Source organism: Drosophila mauritiana, chromosome 2L, assembly GCF_004382145.1.
Source record: "Drosophila mauritiana strain mau12 chromosome 2L, ASM438214v1, whole genome shotgun sequence".
In the NCBI taxonomy this organism is placed as follows: Eukaryota; Metazoa; Arthropoda; class Insecta; order Diptera; family Drosophilidae; genus Drosophila; species Drosophila mauritiana.
This window is the reverse complement of record NC_046667.1, coordinates 16,615,597-16,637,953: the sequence shown is the minus strand read 5'-3', so window position 1 is coordinate 16,637,953 and position 22,357 is coordinate 16,615,597. Positions and strand designations below refer to the sequence as shown.

Genomic DNA, 22,357 nt, shown 5'->3' with positions numbered 1-22,357 from the left:
GTAGTGCATCTGCATTCTCTGCTCCCTAATTTCCATTTTCATTTGCTTGTTTTTTCAGCAGGGGGCGGTATTTTTGCTCTGTTCCCGCTTCGCATGGAAAGCGGGAAAATGTTGTTGATGTTTGCTGCATACCACGAAGCACGGCTTGGCTTGGCAAGCGCATTGCATATTTGCTTTAAACTTTTGTGTCAGCAAGGAAAGTGAGACGGGCGGGAAAGTCGCAGGAGATGCAGATGAGTAGGAAAAACCTTGTGAGATAGACACACACAGTCACAGTTGCAATCGCAGTTATACTCAGACATCAGAAAGTTGTGACATTCACGGAAACAAACAAACTCCCACACACCTTACGCGATTGTTGCCGTTGGCAAAGTTCTGAATTTTTTCAGCAGTTTTTTCTGACATTTATGCACTTGCTTCTAGCTAAGAAGAGTTTATTTCAGTTGATGGCTAGTGAAAATATTTACAAGTATTTAATGCACCATATAAAAAATCATGGGAAAGCAACCGAAATCTGCCAAACATGCTGCTTTTTAATTAACATAAAATATATTGCCGTCGCAGAGTAGTCTTGCCAGAACTTGGCAATTCATTTTACAGATATTTTAATGTTGATTAAAAGGGATTTAATCAAATTCCATGGTGCCCTATTCCGTTTTAACAATAAATAAAAATATTTCACCTAGTCCCTCTCCTGATTATTTAAATGCCGCCCTACGGTTGGATTTATTCGTCGCCAAATTCTGTGCAAATCTGGAAATTGTGTGTGCCTGTGCAAATAAGCGGCAGACCCTTTCAAATATTTGCAGTGCGTATACGTAATTTTTAATTGATTTGGCCACAGTTGGCAAACAGGCAGCAGTAACAACATGGGTCACGTTAAATAATACCCATTGTTGGTGGCTGGCCAATGAATATTGAGATGAGGTGAGTAATATAGACACGAGGGAGTGCTGTGCGCATAATAAGCCCAAAATGTTCTGTTTTAATTGCATATATTAGGGTCCATTTGCCATGGTGTATTTTGTTTATTGAGTACACAGTCGCTTAGAAAGAGACGACTGATGGGAGTGAAAGAGATAGCGATGACATCGTGTGCTGCTATTGTTCCTCGATAACCCATTGTCGCATCTACGTCGCGTTTCACCAACAATTAAATTATTCACAAGTTTTAAAGGCAATTTCACCAATTAGTTGACGGGATATCAGGTTCGTGATAGGTTCTTAGTAAACTATATAAGGCGAAGTATAGAAATACAATTAATCCAATAAAGTATAATAGATAAATTGAGTTTTAAACTTGACTTGCTGTTACAATGTTCTTCTCCAAAAAACAAGATATTGCTTAAGTTACTCTAAATTAGTAGCATATCAATCACGGCAATTTGTCCTAACCGACCGTTTGTGATAATTTTCCTATTTTTATTCCAGAAAATTTTTAAAAATGTGTGATAAATTAAATGCCAACAATTTAAGCAAAGCTGATAAAAATCCATTTTTTGCTTAAGAAATTAATTGATATCGTTTAATAAGGAATTGAAATATTTAGTGCCATTTTAATGTCTCTGAAGAGCATGCCAAAAATTCAGTTGCAAATTCGTACAAATTGTTAAAAACTTTTGCTCTATTAATTTTCATTTCGATATCCAGCACATTTGGTCCAAGACACTAAATTCTCTGTGTGCTGTGACCATGTGTTGTCTGCCCTTTTTGAGATTAATTAATTTATATCAACATTTCAGTTTTAAGCCAAGCAAAACAATCAGCTTTATGTCGTTCAAGCCTGAACCCATGTTTATTTCTGTGGCTTGGTATGCTTCTCTATTTATTGTAGTGTGCGAACTCTTGCAGAGAACTGCTTTTGTGATGCCCAAGAAGGTAACAGATTTATTAAAAGATTTATTATGGGTTAGATTTGTCAGGGAATTCATTGAACCGTTTCTTAACATGCGGATGGGGAGTCCTGTGTCCCATACGGAGCTAAAGTAATTCCTTTAAGAGTATTTAACAGAGAGTTATCCTTATTTATCCTTATTTAGGATCACTATCTCAGGCGATCTGTACACGTTCGACTTACCGTTCATACAAACATGAAGATACCGGGAACTACATAGAATATAGGTTAAGGTTAAGAATGCAGATTCTTTAAAATTAGGGACAGTGAGCTTTTTTTTGTGGTGGAAATTTCAAATGATTTGCCAAAAGAATTGGAAATTTTCTCCCTGGCACTCTTAATTTCAGAGTAAAAAACTCTTCTGGCGTTTTGTTATTTATTGCACTTTTTGATTTATTTCCTTTGTGATCAAAGGATTGACAGTTCATAGCTGCGGTTTTTACTATTACCACTAGTCGGCAGCTTCCTGTGGAGGAAGCTTCTGCCACTTTCTCGATCCCCAATTCCAAATCCCCGATGCAATCCAGTCTTCCCCTCTGCTGTTTATCTTGGCAATGTACACGAATTGAGGGCGATGGCGTTGGTTCCTGGTACATGGTTCCTGGCTCCTGGAGTCTTGAACTTGTAAAAGAAGTTGTTTTTCCTGTTCTGAAAATCTTCCAGTGTGTTGGGCTGTGTCAGTGTTTGTGTATTTTGGCCGCCTGTTTGTTTGGCCAACTGTTTAACTTGGCTCTCAGGCGCCTGGGCCGCAAAAACTTACAATCGCTAGCACACAAGTTTCGCTCACAAAAAAGAACAAGAATTACCACCTCTAAGCCCACTTGACGCACAGCCATTAAGCATTTTAAAGTGGGGCCAAATTGAATTATGGTTTCATGTGTGAACACAAATCGATCATAAAACACTAATTACACTGCCCGAACTAAGAGCGTTAGCACGCTCTCCCGGATTTCATGGCTCAAAGCTTATGGCTCATGGCTCTTGGCTGGTGGCTCAGATGGAATTAGCCACCCACTAACACCGCTGCAGACACGGCGATTAAAAGCTTAATTATCCCATTGCGACACTTCATTAGTTTCGACCAAGTCGTCCTGCCGGCAAAACGGCTTCTCATGCTCCGGCATCCTCATCTACTCCTCCTCGTTCGCCGAAAACTTCTTCGCCACGTTTATTGCAATTAATTTCCCTCAGTTCAGTTTTAGTTTTAAGTGCTTCCTGAGCATGTGTGTGCCTGGTTCCTCTCAATTGGTGAGAAAATTGTGTGTGGTTCTAATGGTATTTTTATTTAAGGAGTCATTTACATTTTTATAATCCATATTTTGTATCGTTTCTGAGGCTTAGACTATTAGAATTTATATATATTATGTTACATTAACGTCTATATGCACTCAAAGACTGGCACAAAACATCGATGGATATTGAAGACAAATAAAAGATTTAAACATCCTTAAAGGATCCATCTCCACATTCCCATTACCTGGAATCGGAAAAAATGAAATATATTTCCCGTCGGCTGCTCAATTAAATCGGATGCCACAAGGGGGAGACACGACCTGCACCTGACTTCCATCTCGGGCTTTTGGCTTTTGTGATACTTTGCTTTTCCTCGGCTAATGGAAATTTCCGTTAGTCCGTTGTGAAGCTTATTTTTCTTTGCGCAGCTTTTCACAGATTCAATTTGAAACGGTACATTGAATTAAATTACATAAACGAAGATGGGCGACGACGATGGCAGGATGCTAGGGCAACCCGTCAAGCTGCAACCTTAACAATAATATGGCCCACAAAATCGCATAACAATGAAAATGGCTAAATAAAAAGGCAACAACAAAAACAGAAGCTCGTCTCAAAGAATAACTTACCCACCACAAGAATAGCGCAAAATGTGAAACGAATTTCAACAGTGAAATCGGCAATGCTCTGTCGACTATTGGCTCATAAAATTACCTGCTCTGTCGAGTATTGGCTAATAAAATCACCTAAAAGAAAAAAATAAAAAAAATAAAATTTAAGACCTGAATGTTTTGTGTTTTAACTGCTTTAATACCTGACGATTTATTTTATTTATTTAGTTCGTAAAACATAGCTTTTTGACTTTCAGTCTCCTTTTAAGGTTCAACAACTCTGATACGTTTAGAGTATGACTAAAATATGGGTCAAATCAAAGTGAAGTCATCGTCCATTGTAATAATAACTCTAAGGACATAGGCTAATGCACTTCAATTTCCCAAATAAAAGAACAGTTGAAAAGAACAGAAAAAGTCGAGTCAATTAGGCGCGTTTCCGGTCAATTCGCTTTGTGCCTGCTTTGGGGTCCAGCGATTCAATTGCCAGAATGGAAGACAAGGATGGTGGCACTAGGGGATGGGATATGGATGGGGATGGGGATGGGGTTTGGTATGGGGATGGTTATGGCAGGGGGGAGTGTCGAGTGTGAGAGCCAACACCCCATAGAAGCACTCAACTCCTAAGCGCATGGAAAGCCATCAGTGAGCGACATAAATTATGTTCTTTATGGCCACACCAGGCCAAGCAAAAGTTGACTTTTTGCATTGAACTCCGCTGCATAAATCAAAAGTGGAAATGCGTTCTGATCGGGTGGTGCACCTGGAAAAATTGAGCCCCTTTTCGAGAAAAATAACATATTAAATGAAATAAATTAAAAAAAAAAATTATTATTTATATATCGAATAGAAGTACACATGCATTTCAATAAGTATTCTACTATATCTTGTTAATAACTCAATCGAGAGCTTCTTATTTTAAACAGGTTTTTTCTCAGTACCGCTGAGAGCTGGCCAACAGTTTTTGGGGTCGACCCCCTTCGTAGCTCTTGCTCACGTATACCGCTGCACGTTTGTCGTCCTGGGGCCGCTCTTCCTCTGCTTATCCTTCTGCCGCTCCTGTCGCCGCAGGAGGTGGCCACACAATTTGGCACGTGTGATAAACTAAAAATTGTTGCTGGCAGCCATCGCTGGACGCGACTGCAAGTGTCAGCATATTCCGGCCAAAAACTAATAGAAAAAAAATGCTGCGCTTTTTGCTCAGATTTTTCGAGGGTTATCTGGCGCATGTAGTTGACCTTGGGGGTGGCACAAAGTTGCCGCCATTAGGGAACTATTAGCTGCGGGCCTCGCCAATATTAAAAATTGTTCGCCCATATTTCCATCTTTCTCGCTGCTGGACAAATTTCCATTGGCCATTTTTACGGCCGGCTTTCCAAACTATTTTTCGGAACTTTATCAACAATTGAGAAAATGTTTGGTTTACTTTGAGAATTTTTAACTTTTGTCATGATTGCCAAAAGTTGGCAGACAGTTTGAATCAAAAAAAAAAGGCGTACATATCTAAATTGTTTTCACAATAAATTGTTTCAGAACAAGAGTCTTGATTTACCTTATATGATCCGCAATTACTTAGCCATTTCCCAAATATATTAACATTTTCACATGCGTAAGAATGGGTTTCTTGTCCAAAGAAATTATTTTAGTAAGAATTAATTTGAATAATATTATTTTCTTAGATAACTTCACTGGTTTCAGACTGCCAAAAATGGGGCAAACAGTGAGCAATTGCCCAACTTCCAATGCACTTCTAGTTCAATCGCAGCATTGATTGTTTCCCATTCGCCTCGTCTGCGTGCCAATGAAGTGAGCATTTGGCTTAATGGATGGACGGCATCCCAGCTCCATTCCCGTGGATAGGAACTCCGATGCATAAAGAAAACATGTCGCCGACAACGAAGCTCACAATGGCCACCGGCTGGATGCGACCTCGTGCGTGAGTATCTGTGTTGCAGAGCTTACGTCGCCCTTAGGTGCATGCCCCGAATGCCCGATGGCAGCCTACTTGCACCAATTACACGTTCAACGGGATGCACTGTTAAAAAACTTGTTAGCAAATAGGGCTTTCATGAAGCAAGTTCACACAAATTCTGGTAAAAAGATAAATAAAATAGTTAAAATTTGAAGATTGTTATTTAAAGTATGTTGACAATTATAAATGTTTTATATTTAGATAAATAATTAACTCAACTTTGTTTTTGAGTGTATCTCGCGGACGGTTGTGGAGACAAAAGCCGATGCCCGAGGGTCATGTGATTACCAACCCTTTGAAGTGCTGAGCTCTCATGTGTTTGAGCCAAGGCAGCGGGAGCCAGGACTCTGTTCTGAGTGTAGGGTTTAAATGGAGAGGCATAAAACTCCGTGTCCTCTGCCGTCCTGCGTTCTGCGTTTGAGTCGCGTCTAATCAAAGGCGTCGCACGTATAGATTTCATTTTTGGCGGTCTACTAATGGGCGCTCTTTGACCGCAGCTGACACAGAACATGGCCCATTGCTCACTCCGCCGGCAGCTTCCTGCTCTAAGCCCACTTAATTTGTTTTCAACTTGAAAATGTTGACCAGCTGCACTCGGGAAATCCAAGTGCTGATGTGGTGATTTAATGTGGCGGCGTCATGCGCTGCACAAAAGCAACCACTTCTCATCATGCAAACAAAAAGTTGAGAATCTAAAGCCGAACACCTAGAGGCCCTTTAAACAACAAAACAATTTTTAAACAAATTTTAAAAATATACGTATTTAAAACAAATCTTTTTTACACTAAACCTATATGAGCTCTGGTTTTCATAGCTTGAATATTAATAGTTAAATGCTTGTTATGGCACTTTATTATTATCTTTTTGTTTGAAAATTCAATATGAAGTAATAAAAAAACACTAAAGAAATTAAATGAAACTTGAGTGCCTTTTTGATCGCTTTTCTTTAACCCGCACTTGCCACAACTCGAAATTGGAACAACCTCTCGGAGGGAATATAAATGGGCATGCGAAATGAGTCATTACAAATATGGTATGTACGTATGTATATGCAATCAGGACGGCATCCGCCCCCGCAGACCCAAAAAAGACACCCCTTTCATCCCAGGGCGCAGCCCCGTTGAGTCATTTGTTAACAATCCAGAGCGGTGGCGGTTTTCAGGGCCAGCGCCAAATGCGCGGAAGTGTGTAGTCGGATGTGGTTAAGCATACGCCATGTGGGCCATCAAAATTTTGTTTTTGTCGTCGCTGGCCTCGCTCGCTGGCGCGCTGGCAGTCGTTTGATTTACACTTTTTTCAGTTGGATTTTGGTGTTTTTTGTTTAGCTTTCGTGCGGATTTGGGGGTGGTTGGAAATGGCGGGAGTCTGGGTTTTATTAAGCAAATGTGCATGAAAATCTATGCACGGATACGCGCGCAATAATGCGAAATTTATGGCTCGCAAACGTGACACTCCGTGCCAAAGCTGCATCTGCCCTACCCGCTGTCCTGCACTGAGAGAAAAAGTGGAGAGACTCTGTAAATTGCATATTTTACGAGTCACTTTAGTCTGAGCAGAAGTAACCGTACAGTGGAAACTTGAATTTATAAGATATATCATATAAATATTTGAATTTCATTACAAGTTAGTTATTTTCAAAAATTTATGCTTAAACTTTATAAAATTATTTATTATTATTTAATAATAACTTAAATATTTGTTTCAGCTCCTTTGAAATATTTATATTAAATTCTAAGCTTTCGATTACTTTTTTTGTGTCAGCTCCGCTTCCTCTTCGGCCACGCCCCCTGCCAAGCGGAAACTGCTCATTTCGCCCCCGGATGCGGGGTGGGGGGCCAAAGGCAGATGCCTCTCGCAGTTCGCTCAGCATGCAGTTTTAATTGTTTTGTCGCTAAAATATGTTGGTGGCCCCCCAATCTGCAAATGTCTGTGCCGCTGCAGCTTCTCTCGTCTGGTGCATTTTATGGCATTTAATTTTGCGAATGCACATACACACATAATGTTCACAAACTTTGCTTTAATATTGTATCATAAAATAAACACGACTCGGATATGGGATGCAGCTTTAGTTTTCCCCTTACATATTCCCATTCCATTTGCATGTTTTAGTTGACCGCAGTGAGCATTTATTTGTCCTACATTTTTTCACAAATTTTGGCAGCAGTTTTCCGCCATTCAATTCGGATTGAAATTGATGTTGCTTTGAGGATAACTATTAGTTGCAATTGATGGGAAAAACTATCAATAAATGATGATCATAATTGAAAAATGAGAAGGGGAGTCAGAGGAAGCGATTTGTTTTCGGTTTCCCAAATGTATAAACACTTTAAATGTATTTACATTTACTTTCCACTGTGAGCATTCCAACAAAAGCATAAACATATACTTCTTTCGTTCGGCACATTGGGATATTAAAACATGAACTACAACATTCAGAGAGCACAGATCCAAATCAAAGTCCCAATCGCAATTTGCTTTAATTTGAGTATGATATCAAACCAAATTGATTTCTTCATGCCGCGCATTCCCGCCTTTTACGCCGATTGCTGCCGACCACGCCCACCGCCGCAGCGTGGGCGTTTTTATGGACCGCTTCTTGTTTTTACTTTCCCGATATATACATGGATATATACATACGTTTTCCTTCGGTTTTTGTGCCACACTAAATCCACTTGGGTTTTTTTTTGGTTGGCAGCTGCAATCGAATTGTGTCCTGGGTTTTCTATTAGTTCGGCTGGCGCTTGTCTTTTATTTGCGTGGCTTTGGCTTTCATTTGATTTGCATGGGATGTTTGCATATTTCAACTTTGATTTATTGTGGCTGCAGGCGCGGAAAGTGCCCTCCTCCTTTGGCAACTTCTGCTAATGGCCGTTGCCATTTCATTTCAGCAACAAGTTTTTAACCACCCCTCTCGCAGTTTCACGGCTAATGCAACGCAGCTTGCAGCTCTTAGCTCTCAGCTCTCAGCTGCAACTATCGCAAACACTTTGAGTTAGCCCTCTGAATTTTCCCGCTTTCGCACACACACTTTTCCAACTGATTTTCCCCAGCCAGGCCCATTTCCCCAGCAGCTGTGACAGGCGTTGGCAAAACTTTTTAATCTCGTTAGCTTGGACGGCATAATAAAATTAAAGCCCGATGCCTGGGCACTTTTCAGGTGGTGGAACTTTTGTGCAGAAATTTCAATACGCCATTTAAACTGATAATTGTTTCGTATAAATCATTTTGGTACACTACATATACATTCAAACAGGAGCAGAAATTACCTTTCGGTCGCGCAGAAAGTTAATTAAAAAATTGTGGCCAGGGCGGCGGGCCAGCGCTTTTGTTCAAGTAGCTCGCTGCTCTGGGGCTCAAATAAACTGCAATTCAATTAGGGACGCGGCCATAAATAAAGCCAAACACACACACACACACAGAAGAGCACAATCAAGTGGCCCACCCGACCATCCCACCAACAGTAGGCATATTTAGTTAAATATTATTATAATTTCGCTTTCTTTTTCCTTTTGGTCATCGCCTTTTGCGGTTGGCAAGCACATGAAACAGATAAAACGATTCTACACACTGCTGGAAAAAATGCAGGTAAAAAATTAAAAATCAGTTTATAAAAAAATCCGAAATTTAAATTATATTTAAATAAGACAAAGATACTTTTCAGCAGATGATTTACAGTCTACAGCTGAATTTAGTTCCCGCTTTTTCTTAGTTTTTCTTCAGAGTAATCGCCATCCAACAGGGTCTCTATATTTTTGCTACCACTTCCATCTCCCCTCCATGGCTTCCCCTTTGGCTTTTTTGCGGTTTAATCTTTTATAAATAACAAATGGCGTAAGTTGTCTGCCTTTTTGCCGGAGTGGGCGTGGCGCAAGTGGGTGGAAAGGGGATGGAGTGGGTGTGGCCGACGGGCTGACCGTGTTTTTAGGTATTTCGTATTTTGAATGCCACTCTTTTTGGCCACTTTTTTAGCTAAAATGAACCCAAGCCGCAAAAGCTTAGTTTCGGAAAAAATTACAAAAACTTCTGAAGACAACAGAGCAGCGATACTCCTTAAAAAGTACCAACTAGAATTTACCCTAGAATTTAGAAAATGAACTATGAAATATAGATATGTTAGGGGTGTAACCGGTAAAAATTATGTTTTTACAGTGTAGATTAATTCATTAAATAATGACATTCCGGGTAGAATTAGGGCGCTTCCTGTTTAAGACAACTTTAACGCTCTCCAGATTTTCAGTGAAGGAAGTAACAAAATATAATAATGAAGTTTACAAATATGAAAATTTCGCTATAGGAACTTGGGCTAAAGTAATTATTTTTAATAATTGACTTGGTGTTTGCTTTTTTTTTTATTTATTTTTTTTGTTTGGCCAGCTTTCTGCTGGCACCCTCTTTCTCCTTGTCCTGGAAAATGTTTGAACTTTGAACTAATTTGGCAAAGTTTCGGCACAGCGACCGTGTATGCATGTGGCTCCTCCTCCGTGGCCGTGACTCTGCCATCTGCTTGGCCAAAAGCCTGCTGCCTCTGACCTCCAGACCGCAGTGAGCGTGGCTCAAACTAATTAAATTTATGGTCTGGCCAATTTTTATGCAGCGGCAAAGTCTAAATTTGAATTTAAACTTAAACAAATGCTAATTAGATGGGAAAATCGGGTATGGCAATGAAAAGTGTATCCTTACACTTGAGAGAGGGTCATCAATTAAATAAAATCCTCAAGATGTCACAAAAAAATTTAAGCTTATGATATTTTCGGTGGATATTAAAATTGAAATTTTTATATTTTTATAATTGAAAAATTTATATCAAAAATGTTTTGCTTAACCAATTCGTTATTAAAGTAGGATTTGCAATACTATTAGATCAAGCAACAAGCCTACTTTTCAATAGAAATTTTGTAAAATCGTTTTTAATGTATTTAATTGTCAAACAAAAAAAGTTATAATCCTCTTAATCACACAGGAGAGTACACAACAAAATGACCGAAAAAGCTGGCAATTTGTAGTATATTAAATTAAATGAGTTTTACCATAAATATTCGAATGCAAATGTCGACAAACAATTGAAAATGAATTGCGTTCGAGTCTAATTAGATAACTTAAACAAATACATGTCTAGCATAATTAATTTGCATTTTCCAAATATTTCGCTCATTATTTCCTCGACCCTTACACATACCCCACTTTTCTTTGTTCGCAGTTAATATATAACAAATTATGTACGTAAGCTGCAAATATTTAGCAATTAAAAATCTGTACGCAAAACATTCGATGAAATTATAAATCGCCATGATAGAGGAAAATGAGGGCAAAGAATTTAATTAATTTGAAATTTGTGTTGTTAGCAGATGATGTCCTCTGACCTTTGCGATTCTCTGATTGCAATGCAATCATTCAACTCATTTTCTTTGTGTTCTACATTGTGAAAACTGTACATATTCTTCGAGCTGGAGTAGAAGTTCCGACCCATCCATTTTCATAATTAGCAGTAAAGCTTCTAAGTCCTTCTGTGCTTTGGTCCTTTTCCATTTACCTGGTTCTTTCCTCCCAAGAGTTTTGAGACGCACACGCGACCAAAATAAATTAGCACCTTAACACAAAAGAAGGTGAAGGTATTAAACCGATCGCCTGGCACAAACGCAGGTCCCCAAAGAAATTTTGTGCAGGTGGGCAAAATATGTGTGTGTGTGCGAGCAGTTTTTAAATAGGTTTGGGTTAGGATACAATTTGGACATAGGTATGCCTTATGTGAAACATGTACATAACTAAGGTTGCGGGGTATATGAAAGTCGAGGCCTAGCTTGTAAACTGAATACCTAAGTCAAATATTTATCTAAACATATTATATTAGTATTGTTATTGTGTTGAAATATTTCATTTTATTTAATTTCTACATTATTCTTCATTTGCGATATGTGCATCATGCTCAACATTAACATAGGAAGAGGTATGTAATAGTCGACGCTATAAATTATTACCTGTGGACACAAAATAAGAGTAACATAGGACAGAACAATATTCGATGATTTAGAAATGCTATTTATTTAACAAAACATTTACTATTTTAATTTTGACAGCTATATTTTAGTAACTTATATCAAATATTTGTCTAAACAAAAAATTATATTAGCGTTGTAGCTAATTTTGTTGATTTTATTTTATTACGCCAACCTCCGACGCCTTCCTTTTCCTTTCTCTCATTGTCAGCTTGGGTTTGCCTCGGTCAAATGGTTTGTTGCATTAAATTTATAGCACACAATAAACTCTTGCGGTTGCTGGCAAGACTTCAACCGCCAAATGCCGCAGGGCAATTACAACAGTGGTGGCGAAAAGGCGGGCTTGGGCAAAATATACATATACAAATATGAAGGGAAATTGTTAGTGGAGAAAGCGAAAAAGATTCGTTACTATTCGTTAAGCCATGCTGCAGTTTTGCTATTTTTAGCGTACGTACCTCTTACTCTGCGTGTTTCGCATCACTCACACGAATTTTATGAATAATATCCTTAAGGCATTAATTTAAAATTTGATATTTTTGGCCATTCTCGTCGGCGTGCACAACTGTAAACAAGAGTAAATACTTCCAGCATGCATGGGCCAACTGGCCCCCAAAAAAACCAGGGGCCATATTGGGGTAACAGACCGTAAAGAGCGAAATATGTGTAATATGATTAAATTTTATCAACAAGCAACTGCCTGTGCCAGAAAACAACAAAAGCAAAGCTTTCAAGGGGATGCTCGGGGAAAGTCTGAAGGGTGTGGAGTTTAAAAATCGCCTGAAGAGGAAAATCATCGCAAAACATATGCAGAAACCAAAGATACAACGATGTTTCAAGCACGTTTCAGCCAGCTTTGTCATCTATAAACGTATTGGTCCCGGTCATAAGTAACGCTGTATGCATATCCATTCTTTTGAAAAATTCTGGGGTACATCTGCACAAAACACCATCAACAATTCTGAAAAAAAACCTGTTTTAAATCTTCTTAAAAGAAAAAAAAGCAATTTTAATAGATTTAATTTATCATCATTAAATTTATTAATCAAAATAAATGTTCGAAACAAAATTGATGAAAAAATGTTTTGTTAGTTAAATATATCCTTCAAACATCGCAGGGTATTTGAAAGGCAATGTTTCTTAACATCACAGACTGACTTTTCTGCCAACACTTCCTCTGTTTGTTCTGTATGTGTTTACGACTTTAGATGGCAATGTGTTATTTATGGCTCATTTATGATTTGGACGCGTGATATTTGTAAGATATTGTAAAAAGGAAGGCAGTAAGGCCTTTGCATTTTGATTGCAGATGTGTGTAATGGAATGTCGGTTAAAGTAAGGCCATACATATGACTTTCGGACCCCCATTTATGGATTCCCCTTCGATTTCGATAGAGAAACGCAATTCTTTTGACAGTTTTCTGCCTTAATCCAATTACAAACATCAGCCGCTGCCACTCACTGCTGTTTTCCACTCATTACTGTCCATGTTTCGCTGTCATGTAACTACTGCATAGAACTCCACCATATAAACACTTAAACAAATTGTAATATTTTTGAATACAAAATATTTACGTAGGTACATATTAATAAGCTCAAAAGAATGTTCAATTTAATCAATATTTTTATTAAGCTCAAAGAAGTTTAACTTCTTTATATATAAGAGCTAATATTCTTTTATTTTTTAGGCTTTTAATATTTAATTATTTTTAATGAAAATTATTTTCGATGAAAAAAATGTTCGTTTTTTATAATTTGAGTTAAAGTAAATTGGTGATATATTTTCTCCGTGCGCACATTACGCATACGCCTCGGGTGCCGCCAAGTGCCACTGGCAATTGACAACTGTTGCTGCCGCAAGTGGTGGCAACTGTTGCGGTGTCGCTGTCTGATTGAATTTTGATTGTTGCCCCGGAATTTTTGCATAAGTTGCTGCAGATGCCAACCCCCTTTTCCACTGCCGTTTATTATGTGCAACTCGACTGGCTGATAAATCTAATCAGTGTCGTGGCAACACTAATCCGCCACGCCCACTGTCACCCGCTGTGCCCACCTTTAAGGTTAACGTTAAGTAAAAGTTTCTGCCAACTTCTCAGCGAGTGTGAAAGAGGAGAAAAGTTTTTACTTAAATTTTTTATATTATTTTCGCTTGGTTTTCCCAACTCACTCCCTTTCTGTCTTTCCAGCTTCCTGCAACACTGCACGTAGTAACTTTTTATTATTGTATTAGCAAAAGTTTATTTTTTCTTATTTTGCCACCCCCGGCATCTTTGACTTGGCTACATCTGCGCCTTTAAGCCAGGCCAATCGATAGTTGTCTGCGAGCACAACTGTACACACTTGTGCGAATGGGTCGTTCCAGCCGTCCAAATAGCACGAACCCACTGCTCCAATCGTCCAAGTTGGCTGAGATGTTGCGCTTTTGTGGCCGATGGTTTAGATTTAATTTGGCAAACAGCAAAAGGGAGGGGGAAACATTTTGACAAAGTGCCCATCGTCGATGTCGTGGGAGAAGACTCAGCCGCTGCATAGTGGTTGCAAACTATTAGTTATTTATTTTATCGACTTTGGTAAATGTTTATATTTAATTGAAGATTCAGTAGTGTACCTGTGCCTTAACGAACTTCTTAGAATGCTGAGACTTCAGAAGTCACTATGTAAAACTTCTTAAGAAAATGGGTCTGTAGCTTAAACATTATACAAACAAAGTTTCCATTAGAGATGGTGTGGCTTAAGTCACATAGTCTTTTTAACTATTTATATATTATACATAGGGCACTCGAGAAAAAAAAACCTCCTTATGAAATAAGCTCTTCAGCTGGCACCTTAAGCAGCCACTCAAGGTCACCGGCTGAAGTTCTCTAGCGAGCAACTGAGCTCGAATTTGCAACCACTGTCGCATTCGTGGCAAAAGCAACTTTGTTGCAGTCTCTGTGGCCCCATGGAAGTGCACTTATGTGTGGAGTTGAAGGCAGCTCCGCCAAAAAAAGGGGGTGGTGCACGGTGGACGGGGTGACAGCCACAAAGGCGCTTGGCTTGTCACCCGCTACTTGGTCAAAGCATTGCGTCAGTCAAGTGGCACTCGGAACAGTTAAGCAGCGATCCGACGCCATAAATGTTGCTCCTCCAACTCCGGCTCCATATCCTGCTGCTCCTTTGGAGCTGGGCCACCAACTCGAGTGGCAACCAACAAGTAACGAAAAAGAAACTTCTAAAAAAGGCTAACGTTTGCCCTTTTCCACGGGGGAGGGCGGTGGAGCATCTTGGCACAGACAATTTCGCAGCAATTTAAGTTTTAGCTTTTGTTTAAGCAACACTTCAATTACAACGCCTTCAGAAAGTATGTCAACTATCTTTTGAAATGCACGTAAGAAGATGCAAGTACAGTGAAAACTCACAAATGTTTATTTGTTAGAAAAAACGTCGAACAGTTTTATTTACTGAGTAATAAGTACTAACTAAACGTGTTTAATATATGGAACTAGCGATATCGTTCGACTAACAAATTATAATTTCTTTAGCCGTGTTTCCCTGTAACTCCCTTTTTCTCGTAGCTTCTTCAACTTTCAGCAAGGTGATTAAACTCATTTGGCACACACATGAACAGAACAAAGTCCTCCACTGACTCTTCCCATCGTTTTCCCCTTGGCTTCACTTTTGTTATAAATTTTTTGGGCGAGGATAATAGTTTACAGGACGAGCAAGAGAGGCACGTAGCGAATTGTTGCCAGCTGCTGTTCACAGAAGACACAGACACCCACACAGGTGCTCTTTATGTCCTGGCTTTAAGTTTCGGTTTGCCACCGGTGTCCTGAATTCGTTTCTTATGATTTATTATTTTTCAATCTGCTCCTAGGGATCAACCTTTCCACACTATCCCTTACCTCACTGCTGTCATTTTTATTAACTGATAGATTGGTTTGTGATTGGAGCGGCCCCAAACCTCCACCTTGATGCATATGTCATGCGATACAGAAATTTATTTGCCCCGAAACGCCGCAGGATACCCCAGCGGATCGAAAGCATAAAAAATGTTAAATTTAATTTTTGTCGCACCGGGGAGAAAAAGAAGAAACGTATCCAGGCTACGCCTTGACTTTTTACCCACATGTATCATATATGCATAAAGGCTTGCATACATTTTGTCATGGCAACTGCTGTTCAAACATAAAACGCTTAAAAAATGTTTATAGGTAAATATTTACTGTTCACGGTTTTTTCTTTGCGAAAAAGTTCGGGGAGCGTCGACAAAAGCTATAACTGCTGAGCCGGGCGCTAATCGACGTATGTCAAATTTTGATTGAGTTTAAATATCGGTGGCTGAACGGCGTAATTGATAATCATTCAATGATCAGAGCACTGCAGTGCAAGTACCATTCATTGGTTCAGTTAAAATTTGTCAAAAAAAATAACTTGGCTTAAAATATTTCGAAAGTTAAGTATCTGAAAGAATGTGAAACCCTAAACGTAAAAGCGATACTATTAAATAGAATGATGAGTATAATTTTAACTATACAGGTGATTGTAAAATTAGGTTGTAAAGTGAAACATATTCATTATAAAAATAAATATAATAAATATAATAATAAAATATTTTAAACACAATTATTCAATTGAAATAGAGCATATTTGTGCCTTTGTGCCAAGTGCCTTTGCTAGATTCCAAAAATATTAAAGTAAACGTTAAAGTGATATGACTATGTCCCACCATCATTTTTATTCAATTTAAGCCACTCCAGCTCCCGTTTCCCGTTCAACTCGTGCAACTGATTGTGAGTTACAACAAGAGATTCACAGGGATACAACCCGAATGGCTATGGCGAAGTGAAGGAACCAGGGAGCGATGCATGCAAATTGGACATTGCACTGATGAGCGATGTCCTTCTGCATTTCTGCCTTTCTGTCTGTGCGGTGCACTGGCTTGTTTAATTGCAACTAAAAGCGGAAGCCAACAACAGAGCAGAGTGCAAAATGGCAAAAAGAAAGACACGAATATAACGCTGACTGCTCCCCTGAACTGTGTCAAAAACAAGGACCAACAGCTGCGAAAAAAGCACACACTCTCCACACAGAAACGAGGCGAAACTAAAGATTCGCACACGAGTTTGTTGTTTAGTTTTGCTCGTTTGTTTGTTTGTCGCCCTGTTTGTTTGGCGTACGTTACTTCCTGCAATTTGCACACTGCCAAAGCGTCAACTTTCCTCAGTGGCGTCGCAAAAAAATATATTAAATATATACTAAACTGTTAAGCCCACATCTCTAAAGTTATATATATATGTATATTAATCCTTGTACCTGAGAACCGAAGTAGCGCAGAGATCCATGTCATCTCCTTAGAAGGACAACTTTATTTAATAATCAAAAATATGCACATAGAACTGAAATTGAAACTAGTTAAGAAGTTGTTTTGTAATTTGATCAATAGCGGATCATTAAGTCCAACTTCATATGGGTGCAAACTTATTCGGAAGCTATTTCCGATACGGGACTGCAGGCACTATCCTCATATGGAGACGGCGACATCCTTTCCCTCTCCGCAGGATGCAGGAGATCTGGGTGGGTGGCGAGGTGAGAAGGGGCGTGTGGCCTGCTGGGGGGCAAACAGAGCCGAGTCGGCTTTCCTTTCTGACACACTATTTTGCATGTTGCATGAGCTGTCTCTCTCTCGTTCGCTTTCTCCCCTTTCCCCCTTTCACCTGTGCCTGGCGCATATGTCACTTGTCTAAATGGCAGAGACAACGCTCACCCGAACTGGCCAGCCGATGGATGGGGCCATGGGGGATGGGTTGGAGTGGAACGAGGATGTGCAAGGGGACAGGTGAAATTTGCTGCCGACTGGCCATGCATGCAAATGCAACATTTGCAACTGTTTGAGTCGCTGTTTTCTCTTCCTATACCCTAACAGCAGGTGTTTTAATCTTTTAAAGTCATCTAAATTATTTTAGGCTTTAAAGTGATTTTATAATATGTATATTCCAAAGTTTATAATTCCAAGTTTGCTAATATCCACTTTGTGCCGTTTTTAATAATAGTTTTTTTTTGGTAAGAGTAGTTTTTGCTTCGGTTATGGAGACTTTTCTAGCTTTTCTTGTTTTTGCAGTTGCTTTCGCCAACAAGGTGGCAACACTGACACCAAGCAACGACACCAGCAACCCTGCTGCAACAGCAAAAACATGTTGCAAGACTACACCAACAACCGGCAGTAATTTGGACACCTTGTCTATGTGTGTTTGCTTAGGCGGGCGATAAAAAATAGGAAAAGTCGGGAAGAGCGGGTCTAACGGACCAAATGAACATCTAGGGAAAACGTGGGTAAAAGCAAATATGGGAGTCTAGACTATATTTGGATGCATGACAAAAAACCTAAATAATATTCAATATTAAATTTCTAATAGTTAGTTTCTAAGAAATTGTTCACACAGCAGAGAAGCTCGTTCTATGCTCTATAAATTGTTGCCATATAGTATGTGTAGTACAATTGGTATAAAAACGAATTTCTAAATCAACTGATTCAGTTGATAATTAAGCTCAAGACACTTACAGCCAAATGAAATTTATTTATGCAATTTAACGAATGAAAAAAAAACCCCTTTTGGCCTTCCTAATCAAGTTTGTCAACGATTTAACGCACATCAATTAAAGCCGCTCAAAGATGGAAGGCTTAATGATGGCCTTTGTTTTCATCGCTCTCCATGGCCAGTCATTCGACCAGTCAGTGAGTCAGTCAGTCATTCGGTTGGTCTATCTGCTGTCCTTATATATATTATTGCGAATATGTATGTCTGTTCCTGTGGGGCTTCCCGGCAGTACTGCTGATTTTATACATTCAAATTAGTTCGCTTTGCACGAGTGGCCCTCGAATGAGAGAGCGTACTGCTGTGATATTTCCCGACCACGGCTGACTGGCCAGGCAACCAAGCAACCCGTCGGAACACGGCACAACCGCTCCAATACCACTCCTCCATACATACATACATATATATCTGGAGGGGTCCGGATTGGGGGGCTATCAAGTTGCCTGTGAAGTGCTTATCCTCAAATCAGTGACACTTGAATGTGCAGCCCAAGTGACTGACCAAGTGGGTGACTGACTGACTGCTGGGCGACCAGAGCTGTCATCTTGGCTACTTTCCCTTCACATATAATAAAATGTATTATAATACAATTTAATATTATTCGTTTTAAGTATAAACAGTTAATATCTGAGGCATGACTTCTCCATTCAAAGCTGAATAAAGGGTATGATCTGTTACTCCTTTACGGGAAATCCGCCAACACTGAGCAGCAAACTTACAAAAGTGCGAAGACTTCGTTTCATCTATTTACTTTGCCCTTCGACCGCCGCTTGCCATTTGAATCTGAAACTGGCCAACAATTTGAGTGTTGTTTGTGTCCCTGATTGAGTAGCTAAATAAACTTTTGCCTTTTATTTAATTTAAGGGATTTATGACTGTAGAAGATAATTGTCAAATGGCTTAAGAGTGTAATTGCATAGTATTTTTACACAAAATTTATGGAATAATAAATCAATAAAAAATATCCCTTCAGAAACTAACAAATTAGTCAGCCTAACCCTATAAGCCGAAAAACCTTGTCTATTCCACAAAATGGTCAATAAATTAGCGCAAGTAATTTGAGCAATTAACTAAAAACAGTTAAAACCGCTATTTGTTCGGTTAGCGAAATCGCTCGATGCAGCAGCGCGAATGCAATAAATTGGCAATAAATTCTCTGTTCTCGGTTGAAACTTTCTCTAACCCCTTTCTCTTTATTTTATTCGATTGTGTGGGTGTGTCGGCAGAGTCAACTAATTTATGTTTTAACACACTCGCACATGCAAATTAGCACACGCACAAAATGAATGCAAATATTGGGTTCCAAGGGGGCTGAGGCAGCCATAATGAGCTCAAGTTGGGCAAATGGGGCTGAATGGCTGAATGGGTCTGAGGTTTTCAGGCGTTCTTTGCGGTTCATCTGGCAACAACTGTTGACAAAATGAAATCAATAAATTTTAGCGCAAATCAATTAAAATACACCAGCCAGATTGAATTAGAGTGCTGGGTGCTTTTGGCCTTCTTCTTGTTGGCCAAACGAAAATATTTGTCAATTTGCGGTATTCACAAAATTAAATTTGACACACACGCACCGGCAAGATGGAATGTCAGGATGAGTTTAGGCAATTTTACCTCACTTTGTGTGAAATTTGTTCTAATTTATTTATACGGCTTATTAAAATAATTGTAAGTTCGGCCATTTAATTAAAAGTCAAACTTTATTTGCAACGAGAAAAGCGGATCAAACGTGACAGTTGAAAGTGGAATCAAATTTGTGAAATCGAATTATGGCATGCATGGAAATTAAGAAGTTTACGGTTTAAGCCCCAATAAGAAGGATGAACCCATAAATCGTCCAAATAACAATCTAACTGCAACACAAAGGAAATTGAATGGAGGTAAATAAGCTTAGTCATATCAAAAAAACTGCAATGAATCGGGACAAAGGAGCTTAGTTAACTTATTTATTTTGAAATAGTTTCCAATTTAATTGCGTTTTACTGTCTAAAAGCATAAATTGTGCTTGTTCATAGTAGACTTTTCGTTACTTATCCAATTAAATTTCAAGGCCCAAGCATTAAAAGTAGTAGGAACACAAAACTTTATGAAGCCAAACGTTGAGATATACGCAAACCCATTGCCAAAATCGGCCATAACTAAAATTTTGCAAAAATATTTTGAAAGCGACTGTCTTTGGTCATCCATAAATATTTGGCACTGAATACCGGTAAGAAAATTAAATAATCAGGTAGTTTTAGAAGTGCGCTGCCATAATTGTCAACTGAGCATTTAAGCAGAATAGAAAAACTACTTGAAATCGTCCGGCCGGAACTCGAATGTAGATTTGAAAAACTATTCAAGCGTTAAGTGCTCTGCTGACCATGTTCAAGGACACCGCCACCGCATCGACCGGCGAACTCGCAGGGGAAGTGGGTGACGCCCAGTCGACTCCCGGCAGCTGCCCTCCGCCCGCCACGGCAGACACGCCCCCCGTCGCCAGCCGATCGCTGGACCGACGCCTAAACCCCAACGCACCTGTGTTTGTGCCCGACTTCAAGGCCAGCCAGGTGGCCAAAAAGCTATTTGATGAGTGTAAGTACTGAAATTTCCATAAACACTTTATTAAATGTATTGTATTTTGAAGCCCTTTATATACATATATTGAGCTTTATTTTGCCGTTGGTATTGTACATTCATTTAATTCTTTTTAATTTTCTGATGGATTTATAAATTTAATACTCATGCAGTATCTACGTACACCCGGTGGAGTACGGCATCCTCGGAGGACATATGCTACGCACCTCGTTACGAGTCCATCTGGCGTGAGTCCAGCATCCAGCGGCAGCAGGTTCTGCCCCATCCGGGCTACGTTTACAGCCTGGATCCTGGCGAGGATGAGGTCGTCGAACTGGAGTTTGACGAGGTCCAGGCCATGAATATCGGAGCCGAGGCCTATGATCCCAAGCTGGGAAGCACATCAGCTAGTCAGGCAATGGAAGTTCGCGAAACTGTGGGTGATGTGGAGGAACCTTTAGATGAGGAAAAGAGGAATGGCTTTCAGAATCGCCACTCCGCCAGACCGGCCAAAAAGTGCTGTCTGGTCATGTAGGTCCCAAGGAATGGCTAATTTGTATTTATTTTCCATTTGTTTTCACACCTACACGCTGCGACTCAGTAAAATGTTTCCTTACTCTCTCAATTTATGTATTTCTTACCTATACCTTATAGGTAAGATGCTTATAACGAATTTCTCTTTTAGTAAGTAACTACATTTTTGCTGCATTTAATACGCTTCCAGCGCGAAGAATTAAATTCTACAGGTATTTTCCAACGGCGTTGCAATTAAGACGCTTTTCAGAACTTCCTAAATGCACTCCTTTCAAGCCCACTTACGGCAGACTGGAAGAAAGGAAGCTACGTGGAGAAAGGTCGACTATACCTATGACATAATTTATAGCCTACATTTTAGCGCCCTAAACGGGTTTGTTTTACTTTCCACGAAGGCTCTTGCCTTTCTGCCTTCAGCTACTTTGTCCTGACTTTCTAATGATGTTGAATATGCATGAAAACTTTTGCCGCACGCAGAATTTTCCTCGCAGGATGGCAGCTGAAAGCTTGATTCACCTGTCTATGGGTAGCATGGCAGCAGGACTGCCTTCAGATTTAAATACCACTGAAAGTAGTGCCTGTTTAAATAACTCTTTTCAAAACTCTATAAAATAACATGTGGAATTTGGAAAACACCTTGTTGTGTTCACTTCCAAATACTTGTGGCTATGCAAATAAAATTTTCATTTAAACTAACATTTTTTTTTACTTGTCCAATTAAAGCTCAAACATTTTCTTAGACTGCACGCACACTTTTGCATTGTCTGTTCGCAAAGTGGCGACAACTTTTCATTTTTTCGCTTCTTGATTATTTTAGTTTTACTCAATTTTTGGATAAGGAAGGGAAACTCATAAGGCGTTTGGGTGCTGGAGTGTGTGTCTAGTAATGAGAAAACTTTCGTGTCCTTGCGATGTCTCATTTAGAGCTGTCCGCAGCGCGATGTCTGATGTCCTGAGCCAAGGATAAGGCAGCTGCCCACGACTTTTGAATG

General features: G+C 39.5%; 1 protein-coding gene across 3 annotated transcripts; it reads left to right on the top strand.

Moving 5' to 3' along the window:
• The first annotated feature begins 20,302 nt into the window (after nt 1–20,302).
• LOC117145643 lies at nt 20,303–21,450 on the top strand. 3 transcript variants are annotated; one of them, XM_033311379.1, is made up of 3 exons: nt 20,303–20,484; nt 20,555–20,849; nt 21,005–21,450. In XM_033311379.1, exons 2-3 carry the CDS (start codon nt 20,639–20,641, stop codon nt 21,364–21,366), a joined length of 573 nt encoding a protein of 190 aa, XP_033167270.1. In that variant the 5' UTR covers nt 20,303–20,484; nt 20,555–20,638; the 3' UTR covers nt 21,367–21,450. The 3 variants fall into 3 exon arrangements, with proteins under 3 accessions (XP_033167270.1, XP_033167278.1, XP_033167261.1); XM_033311387.1 differs by having other exon boundaries at nt 20,552–20,849; XM_033311370.1 differs by having other exon boundaries at nt 20,303–20,849.
• Nucleotides 21,451–22,357: the final 907 nt, after the last annotated feature.

Coding starts and splice junctions, on each gene's coding strand:
- LOC117145643 (XM_033311379.1), top strand. CDS start 20,639: ATGTTCAAGGACACCGCCACCGCATCGACCGGCGAACTCGCAGGGGAA. Junction 20,850..21,004: donor CAAAAAGCTATTTGATGAGT/GTAAGTACTGAA, acceptor ATACTCATGCAG/TATCTACGTACACCCGGTGG.